The sequence below is a fragment of the Oncorhynchus kisutch genome, linkage group LG6 (genome assembly GCF_002021735.2).
Source record: "Oncorhynchus kisutch isolate 150728-3 linkage group LG6, Okis_V2, whole genome shotgun sequence".
Classification (NCBI taxonomy): Eukaryota; Metazoa; Chordata; class Actinopteri; order Salmoniformes; family Salmonidae; genus Oncorhynchus; species Oncorhynchus kisutch.
Genome location: NC_034179.2, coordinates 23,046,383 through 23,056,799, shown reverse-complemented (window position 1 = coordinate 23,056,799; position 10,417 = coordinate 23,046,383). Strand labels below are relative to the sequence as shown.

The 10,417-nt window shown below is 42.1% G+C and overlaps 1 protein-coding gene across 8 annotated transcripts in view; it reads right to left on the bottom strand.

Moving 5' to 3' along the window:
- Positions 1-289: 289 nt before the first annotated feature.
- Positions 290-10,417, bottom strand: part of LOC109892539 (AP2-associated protein kinase 1) — a 46,663-nt gene continuing 36,535 nt past the window's right edge. Inside the window, exons 16-21 of one of the 8 annotated variants that reach the window (XM_020485137.2) lie at positions 8,409-8,504; positions 6,373-6,477; positions 6,023-6,124; positions 4,334-4,489; positions 3,790-3,891; positions 290-3,380 (exon numbers count right to left, since the gene is read on the bottom strand). In XM_020485137.2, the coding sequence (XP_020340726.1) occupies positions 3,280-3,380; positions 3,790-3,891; positions 4,334-4,489; positions 6,023-6,124; positions 6,373-6,477; positions 8,409-8,504 (662 nt within the window). In that variant the 3' untranslated portion in view covers positions 290-3,279. Of the gene's footprint in view, positions 3,892-4,333; positions 4,490-6,022; positions 6,125-6,372; positions 6,478-8,408; positions 8,505-10,417 lie in introns of all 8 variants that reach the window. The other 7 variants (XM_020485139.2, XM_031826422.1, XM_031826421.1 and 4 more) reach the window with 7 other exon arrangements.

Genomic DNA, 10,417 nt, shown 5'->3' with positions numbered 1-10,417 from the left:
AGTTAAACCTCTGCGCATATGTAAATAAGATGATAATAAGTTGTGATTAATTCACAGTACATGATTTAATTGATTGTACTTGAGTATTTGTATTTATTTGTATTTATTAAGGATGCCCATTAGTAGAAGTGAGTGTCTAAAAGATAACAGCTAGCTAAATGTGTCGCCCCTCTCCATCTGAATCAATCTGTCTGCCAATAAATCACGTTAACCACATGACTACCATGACAGGGTCAAATTCTCAGCAATCAACTCCCTTCAGTCACTCAATCAATAGTCAAAACAAAAGTACATTCACATGTATATGTTTATTCAACATCCCTTTCTTTGTAATTCTTTAGTTATCTCACAAAAATAGAAGGTGCACACAGAAATGACTGCGCTGACGCAGGATTAGGTGTCATATAGACGGACAGAGATCCAGAACATTCAGAGGGATTAGGTGTCATATAGACGGACAGAAATCCAGAACATTCAGGAGAACAATGGTCATCAGAAACAGATTTTTCCACTTTTGGCAAAAACAACTGGGCAACATGAAGGATCTCTTTTTCACAACAACACAAGTTGAACTACCTGGAGGGCAAGACCTTTACCAAGAACAACAGCACAGTGGTGTCTACAGGAAGAAGCAAAGATTGCATAGGTCAATAGCCTCATGAGTATCTGCAGATGACTAGACTGTACAGTAGTGGAGGGGATAAGATGTGAACTTCAGCTTGAGATAGATGTGACACAACATTGAATTTTAGAATACTGCCAATACGTGCTGTTGCTTGGCATGCATTGTTTGGAAAACTGCAGTAGAGCAATTATCTGTAATTCCTTGAAATGTATAGTGAACATTCCTATCTTCATAGGATCTGACGTGTATGTGGTCATAGTGTTGAGTCCTGTGTAGTGCTTGCCCCTCTCTGTCTGATAACCAATATATTCCTTTCCTCTAATTCAGTCAGATCACTGAGTCTAGTGGTCCACTCAGAGAGACACTGATGTGCTCTCAAAAACAGTGGCTTCCTCTATGGGCAACAGAGTGGACTCAGCGCTATTTAATTAAGAGGGCCTGTGCTTTTCAAATGTGACGAAGTCAACACAAACATCACTGTAGATGTCACTTATTGCAGTGAGGTTAGACAACAACACAACCGCATCACATCCAACGAGTCAGACTGGCTAGGAGTTCCATTACTGTATGTTCACACATTCACACACCGATGATAACACTGTCTACCAACACAATAGAACAGAACATTCAACAACACGGTCATGCTTCGATATGCATCTTTTTGATAATATAAAATCTGCGTGGAGAAAGCATGGCTTTGTAGAGCACTATTTCAGCAACGACTGTAGTTCTCTGCCTTTGTACAGCGTGATTAAGTATGGTACAGTATAAGACATGGTAAAGCTCCCTGGGTTGCGGTCCCAATGTACAACAAACTACTTTGTTTGCAATAAAACCCTCCTTAGGTCAAGGCAAGTTAATAGACACTACTTGAAGAAATCCTACCCAACCCTCAACAACAGATCAAAGCTAAGATTGTCATAACTGTATGTTATGATAATGTCACAATAGGAATCTGGGGAGAAATATGGTGGAAAAAACACAGCTGCACAGGAAAAACAAAGTATTCGTCTATAATAGTCATCTTAAGAATTATATTTAAATATATGAATCTTTATTTATAATGATATTAATTTCATACATTCATTCTCTAACACTCTATTCATATTCACATGTATTATTAGCTATATATGAAATAAACTTTTCTATATATTTTTTTCACAATGTAAGCTATGATGACCGATGAGTAACAGAGGACATACATGTTTTGTAACATTAACTTTATACACGAGAAGAACCACACGTATGATCACTGGATCAGAGTCTGTGGGTATTGCAGATATACATACATTTACACTATGTAGGGCTGATATATTACTGGAATATAGGATCTATGTACAAGTAGGAATGGACTTTCTGTGGGAATGCATGTTTGAATAGAATGAAAGGATTGCGTGGGCACAAACAGGCTGAAATGAAAGGGATGATATTGACCGACGGTCTGTATAGTCAGGCTAAGGAGAGGTCAACGAGAGGAAAACAAGCAAATGCTTTAGAAAAGCATCAATGTTGTCAATGTGCAGCTGAGTCCCGAGCCAAGCTGGTGTTTTTAAATCTTAGCTTCTTCCTTTGGGATTGTTAGCTCCATATTTATGTTAATGTTGGCTTTAAAAAGTCTTAAGATATGTTGGTGCTAACTTATAACATTTTTGAATAACTTCCTAGCTCATTTTGACCATAGACAGGTAACATGCCTGGTGGCTCTTACAGTGCTCTGCTAATGGCAGTTGGGAGGATGCGTCCACAGGGAGGCTCAATCTCTGGACCAGCTGGTGGAGTAATCCGTCCTTTTTGTTATTGACATCTATCCCATCACGCCGGCTATGATACCTCACGCTAAGGGTTAAAACACAATCCCTGAAAACTCAGCCACTGAAGTGTGGGAAACTAAATTGGCAGACAGACAACCATTTTTTCAACGTTCTACAGTACAACTCAAGATGTTTAGAAGAAATCAATGTTGTGATATTGTTGTTACCGAATGTGCGCAAATAATAATCCAAGTGAAATATAAATATAACCCTGGAGAAAGGCAGGAGACAAAACATCTACTTGTCCACCATAACAACATCTACTAACAACAAGAGTGGAATTATCTGGTTGCTTACAGGACAAGACTGACCAGAGAGATAGGAGTGAAACATGGTGAAACATTTGACCCTGGTCTACAGAAAGAAGAACTCTTGGATCAAGTTAGAGTGACAAATACAAAAGCTAGAAAAAGTTAGTGTGTCGTGAAAGCAAAAGTTATATTGTTAGGGTGCCATGAACGCAAAAGCTAGAAGCAGTGTGCCATGAACTTGTTTGCCATGATGACCGCAGAAGGCAACAGAACATAGGCCTAAATGCTGTGAGAGCATGAAATGAGAGGGCAGAGGGGGGAAGAAGAAAAGTGGTGGACATGACGGGAATCAATATCAGAGGCATGATGGGACAAACACAGACAGGACAATGATTATGGATCTAGAACTCTATCGCCCAGTGCGTTCGGAATGACAGCAGGAGTTCCCATGGAACAAGCGTTGGTGATGAATGGTGTAGGGGTGTAACGACTAATGGTGGGGTCTATTTTCCTCTCCAGCATCAATACTTCTACCTCGTCTCTCCATCCCCCCACTCCCCCTCTCTTTAGTGTCCCGGCTCCCCACCGGCCTCTACAGGTCGATGAGCTGGTCCACCATGAGCAGGGAGCGGGCCAGGCTGGGAAGGCTGGACTCAGAACTGCCACTGTTACTTCGAGAGTGGCCTCCTGAAACTGTCCGGACAGAGAGGAGGGCGGTAGGGAGGTGGGCCAAGGCGAAGCAGGGGGGACAGGAGGGAAAAGCAAGGGAGTTAAGTAAGAAAGAACAGGCGCCAGGGAAAAGAGGGTGAGAAGATAAGGTTACAGAAGACAGAGAAAGACACAAAGAGGAATTTCTCTCCAGATACAATCTAAGAGTGTTACGGAATAACTACACAAAGGATGCGAGGATGGCTACTCAGATGAATCTACAAGGGGAAGAGGGAACAGGGTTTAATACACTACTGAGGACATTGACCGGAATCAAATCCCAGAGTTCCTCTGACCCTGGTTGAGGTATGAATGGCAATCTTAGTGGGACAGGACAGAGACACCCTGCCTGTCCCTGCCTCTGGTCTGAAGGCTGGAAGCCCACTGGGCTTACCTTGGGAGGAGGCCATGACAGGGATGGGGTCAAACTCATCCTCGTTGGCTGTCTCTGCACTGGGTGGAGGCTCAAAGCCTGGGATCAGGAGATCAGAAGAGTCTGCAGAAGATGGAGCCGAGAAAGGAGGAAGGGGAGGTTAAGGTGTTTGGGAGAAGCATTGAGTAAAGCAAGCAGCACAACCAAGAGTATAAAGGAAGAATAAGAAATGTCAGAAAGGGAGAGAGATAGAGGAGGAAGCAGATAAGGTGAGTTACAGAGCAGTGTACCACACAACTACAGAGGGTTAGAGTTAGACTGCAAGTCAGTAGCCTGCTAGTGTAGTTGTCTCTCTTCACAGGGAGAAGAGCTAGCTTCCTAACAGGGAGAAGAGCTAGCTTCCTAACAGGGAGAACAGCTAGCTTCCTAACAGGGAGTACCAAACCATTTGTTCCTACGGTACACATCAAGTATAAGTGGCAGCACTTCTGCCTCTCCAATTGTGGGAATAAGTAGTCCAGTTTGGGCTTGTTATGGACGTGTGATTTTGGAAACAGAGCCTTACCTGACAGAAACTGGGTGGAACCCCCAGATGCCAGGTCAAACTCTTCCAGAACAGACGTAAAGCCAGCAGAAGCGGGAGCAGAGGAGAGAGAGGAGGCTCTAGAAGGGGGAGAGATGAGAGAGCAACCCAGCAGAGAGTCCTCCCCAAGCAGGGGATCTGTGGGAGGGAGGGCAGAGGAGTGGGAGGGGGAGGGGGGGCAAGGGTTAGACTGGAATGTTTAGTTCAGGATATGTCCAGGATATGGCCAAAATATATTACTGTATCATGTATAATATAATGGGGCGGCAGGGAAGCCTAGTGGTTAGAGCGTTGGACTAATAACCGAAAGGTTGCAAGTTCATATCCCCGAGCTGACATGGTACAAATCGGTCGTTCTGCCCCTGAACAGGCAGTTAACCCACTGTTCCTTGGCCGTCATTGAAAATAAGAATTTGTTCTTAACTGACTTGCCTAGTTAAATAAAGGTAAATAATAGCTAGATTGTAAGCGCCAAGGAAAAGGGATGAAAAAGAATGTGTGTTCCTAATAGCTCTCAATGTCATGCTATAGTATATAATGTATGGTCATAGAGGCACTAAACATCAAAGTATCCAACCGTAAGTCGGGGTATGGGGAGGTTTCCTTTGAAACCATAAAGAAATTAGGTAACTATCTGCATCAGCTTTTTCAGTACTTCCAACATGAGGTATTCTTTTGGTGTTTCACAAACACTAATATGAAGTCCAGCATAAAAAAATGACTTCGTTTCAACTTCCTTTTATCAATTCCAAAACTGTTATTATTCGGTAGATCTACTTGAACGTTTGATTAGTTACTTTCAGTGATCATGTCTTATTGTTTTACATTGCTTTGTGGTTTTGATTGTTAGTTTTAAACCACTTTCGCAGGCATTGTTGAGCACAGTGCTCAATCTACTAGCAGTAGCCTAAGTGGAGGTTGATCTGCACGCAATGGGGCTCAATGGGCTTGGCAACAGTAACAAGGCGTGATGTGTAACAAAAACATTTTTGGGGGGAGAATGTTTCTTTGGGACCATCAAGCAACGTCCTGACAACTGATACACAGGAATGTTCTTGCAACGTTCTCATGAAACGTGTTTAGAACATGAATATTGTATATTCTGAAAACATGGCAACCACATTCTGTGTATGTTTGATGTGATGTTGATGGAATATTCTCCTAACCCTGAGAAAACTGGACACAAATGTTCTTGCAACGTTCCATACAACGCATCTAGAACGTTGTAGAATATTCTGAGAACATTGTAACCACATTCTAGACATTAAGGGAATGTTCTCCTAACTTTCACACCAAAATACGTTAAAAAGGTTGACAGAAGGTTTTTGCTAACATAGATAGAATGTTCCCCTAACGGAAAACTGGATACACATTAGGGGAACATTACGGGTAACATTACATTCAATCTCCCTAGAACTGTTAGCTGGGTAGACAGACACTCAAAATATCAATCAGACAGTCTCATTGTACTCAATGGGCTGGCTCCACTCCGTCCTCTGAAAACCTTATATAATGATCAAAGACCAGTGTCGAGGCAGGTGGTATTATCAGTAATAACAGAAACCAAAACATTTTGGTTTCGTCAGATCTAAATAATCTTCTTCCACTGTGGCATTCAATTCTGGAAGCATCTAGATTGTGTGTCGCATTGCCTGTGAGACAGAAACTAACCATGAAGCAGTGTAGAATCTGTCTCAGACTGGGACACAGGAGCCTCCAGACCAGGGATCAGAGAGTCCAGACTCAAAAGAGAGTTCTCTGCTGGACCCACTACTGTACATGTAGAGAGAGGGAGGAAGAGACAAAGACGAGGAGAGGGGGAAGCAGAGAGAGGGAGATGGGGAGGAAGAGAACGAGAAATGGAAGCAGAGAGAGGGAGAGAGGAAGAAAGGGTGCACTGAGGGCAGACAGAGGATATTGCGATGGAGCATTCCACGGTAAAACATTTACATTGGGAAAAACAAATGTAACAAAGTGTGTACAGCAATGAAATCTCCAGGAGTGAAAGTATTTTACCATACCATTAACAGCCTCCACCACCGTTCTGCCAAAGGGATCAGCCATGGACAGGAGGTCAGGGAGCAGGTGGTGTGTATCTGGGGACTTCAGTCCCTCAATAAGCTTCTCTAAAGGCCCAGAGAGAAATGAAGAGCGAGGAAGAGTAAATGGAAAGGGAGAGAACAGTAAGAAAAAGTGAGTGGCAGCAACACTCTAGCTAGCAAATACTGCATTTGACATGGTCAAGCAATTAAGGAGTTTGTGAGGATGGAGAAAAGGGGTGAAGAAAGGAAGAGAGAAGGTGAAGGACAAATAATAAATAGGACTGAGGGCAAGGGAACTAGGCAATAGGGAATGTGAGAGGATGGGTGTTCAATGCGGGAAAATGATGGTACAGCTGAGCCTCCAGCACATAACGTGATGCAAGGACAGAGACCACAATATCGTATACATTTTCATAAATATAGGCCTATATAGATAAGCTAATGTACATTTTTTGGAACTAATATGCAATCCGTGGATGGACTCAGCTGCACGTCCTCCAAGCCTGTGTCATCTATTACTTTCAGAGAATGTACAGAACGTCCTTATTTATCGCTTACATATAGGCCTATACAGATAAGCTGTTGTACTACAACTATAACCACTCAACCCACTCATGTCGTTAAGGCCCGTTTCCTAGTTCATGGGGAGCAAACATTAAACATGGCTGATTAATTTATATCCTAGTTCCAAATAACCTGATACGGCTGAGACGTAATGTTTGTTGATCAAGTGCAGCTTTCCAGTCAGAAGTGATTGACAGCCCCCATGGAGATAACCTGCCATGGTATTTACATTATCACCATTGATATTATTTTCATCAATAGGAGCCTTAAGGAACTGGAACGGTATTCAATTGTTTAATGAAGCTATCGACCTTTACATTAGCTTTTAAGGGTTTTGTAATCAATAATACAAGTGCAACTAAAACCATAGATTTTTTTTTTTTACGTACCAGTAGCTTAAACAAAACAGAGATGGAGGGAATGAGAAAATTGGGAAATGAAAGAGGTTGGGGATAAATTGAATTACAGATGAATAAGACAAAGATAATAACAGAATGGCTGAAGAATGACATTAAGACAAAGAATCTGAGAGAGACACATTAGAATATAGCTAAATAAAGAAAAGAATAGCGCCCTACAGATGAATGAAAGGTTCACCTCAAGCAGAGAAACTGTTTGCAGTGGAACCGTTCTCTTTGAAGAAAAGTTATAAAAATCCAACAAGGTCAACTTTGCATCACATTCCAACAAGCCAGTTAACAAGCGATTAGAATATCTTGCATACATCGAGACGTTTGTTCACACAGCCACCAAACCCTAAACGTTATTTTCACACCAGATGCATAACACAGTTACACAGAGAGAGCTGTCTAGTAGCTACATCCACTATCTGGGGTTCCCCCTAAAGACCACTCTACACACCAGGTCATCTCCCAACACAACACATGCACACATCTGCTCTCTTCCTGCCTCTCCACTCTGTACTTACATTTAAGTCATGGACCAAGGCACAGCACAAGTCCACTCTAGCCCCTTTAACTTGGGAAAGAGAGCACTGTACATCACTGCTAGCAACATGATTACCAGTACTTTGGCTTTCTTAGAGCAATATCCCACATGTTACAACATGAAGTACTGCATTATTTTGAGCTCCATTTTTGACTTAATTAAATGAAGATTAGGCTTGGAATGGTTTTTGACAACCACTTACTAAAACAGCCAAACGTTGCCATGACCACTAAGGAACAGTAATTGTGTGTGGATTCCAAGGGTGCGTTTGTTTTTCAGCCTGATGTTTACTGGCACCTGTCAAAAACAACAGGCATGACATGTTTTCGTAAATGCATCAGTTATTCTGCACTCTGGCACTCTCAAACCTGAATGCTCAGAACTCGGAGTAGATTTCCAGAGAGGATTTACGAATGCAGCATCTCAGTATGTCGTGTTGATGCTCTATGTGGGGTAAGTGATTTGAAGTGTACTTTTAGAAATAAAAAGGGACACAACCTTACCTGGAGTGTCTGAGAGTGCTAGGGTGCTGAAAGGGACCAGAACAGTCAACAAAGACTCTCCTGTATCCAGTCCAAGGATGTCTTCAGATTGCTCTACTGGTGCAGCAGAGAAAAGACAACAAAACAGACATTCACTAATGAACACTGCAGAGATACACAAAGCATGGCATGTTGTCCATCTGCATCTGAAGTAGAGATGATTGGGCATGGATAGTTCAAGGCAAAGACACAGTGTTTTCTTGGCCAGTTATTCAGTGAAGACATCCCATTAAATGGCTAGCTAGCTAAGGATTTTGAGCACGCAGAGTTAATGAACGCTTTCACTCAGCAGGAAAAAATATGCACTTTTATGAACTTCTCCTGTCCTCCAAGAGTTGCTGAACTTTCTCTTCATTTCAGTAGCTCCTCAGTTCCTGCACCTTGGTTGGAGAGTGGAGGAGTAACAGAGTTCCCTTCCTAAGTCCATAGTATGACATATAGAATAGTGAATTATAGGATTTCTATGGGTGTGTCACTGGAGATGATTGTAATGGAGAATGGAGGATCTGATTGCTAAAGGAAGAACAAAGGAAGGGGAGCTATGGGAATATCTGAGAGATACAGCGTATTCGGAAAGTATTCAGACACTTTGACCTTTTGTTACATGACAGTCTTACTCTAAAATTGATTCATTTTTTCCCCCTCATTAAACTACACACAATAGCCCACATAACATTTTTTTTATTGTATATACAGTAAAAAAAAACAGAAATAGATTATTTACATCAATAAGTATTCAGAGCCTTTGCTATGAGACTCTAAAATTAATCTCAGGGGCATCCTGTTTCTATTGATCATCCTTGAGATGTTTCTACAACTTCATTGGAGTTTACCTGGGGACAATTCAATTGATTGGACATGATTTGGAAAGGCACACACCTGGAGTGCCAATAGTCGATGAGGAAATAAAAAAGTGTGTGAACCTACAGTCAGAAGTTTACATACAACTTAGCCAAATACAGTTAAACTCAGTTTTTCACAACACAACTAAAAATTCCCTGTCTTAGGTCAGTTAGGATCACCACTTTATTTTAAGAATGTGAAGTGTCAGAATAATAGTAGCGAGAATGATTTATTTGGGCTTATATTTCTTTCATCACATTCCCAGTGGGTCAGAAGTTTACATACACTCAATTAGTATTGCGTTTAAATTGTTTAACTTGGGTCAAACTTTCGGGCAGCCTTCCACAAGCTTCCCACAATAAGGTGGGTGAATGTTGGCCCATTCCTCCAGACAGAGCTGGTGTAACTGAGGCAGGTTTGTAGGCCTCCTTACTCGCACACGCTTTTTCAGTTCTGCCCACACATTTTCTATAGGATTGAGGTCAGGGCTTTGTGATGGCAACTCCAATACCTTGACTTTGTTGTCCTTAAGCCATTTTGCCACAACTTTGGAAGTATGCTTGGGGTCATTGTCCATTTGGAAGACCCATTTGCGACCAAGCTTTAACTTCCTGACTGATGTCTTGAGATGTTGCTTCAATATATCCACATAATTTTCCTACCTCATGATGCCATCTATTTTGTGAAGTGCACCAGTCCCTCCTGCAGCAAATCACCCCCACACCATGATGTTGCCACCCCCGTGCTTCACGATTGGGATTTTGTTCTTCGGCTTGCAAGCCCCCTCCCCCCCTTTTCCTCCAAACATAACGATGGTCATAATGGCGAAACAGTTCTATTTTTGTTTCATCAGACCAGAGGACATTTCTCCAAAAAGTACGATCTTTGTCCCCGTGTGCAGACGCAAACCGTAGTTTGGCTTTTTTATGGTGGTTTTGGAGCAGTGGCTTCTTCCTTGCTGAGTGGGCTTTCAAGTTATGTCGATATAGGACTCGTTTTACTGTGGATATAGATACTTTCGTACCTGTTTCCTCCAGCATCTTCACACGGTCCTATGGTGTTGTTCTGGGATTGATTTGCACTTTTCGCACCAAAGTACGTTCATCTCTAGGAGACAGAACGCGTCT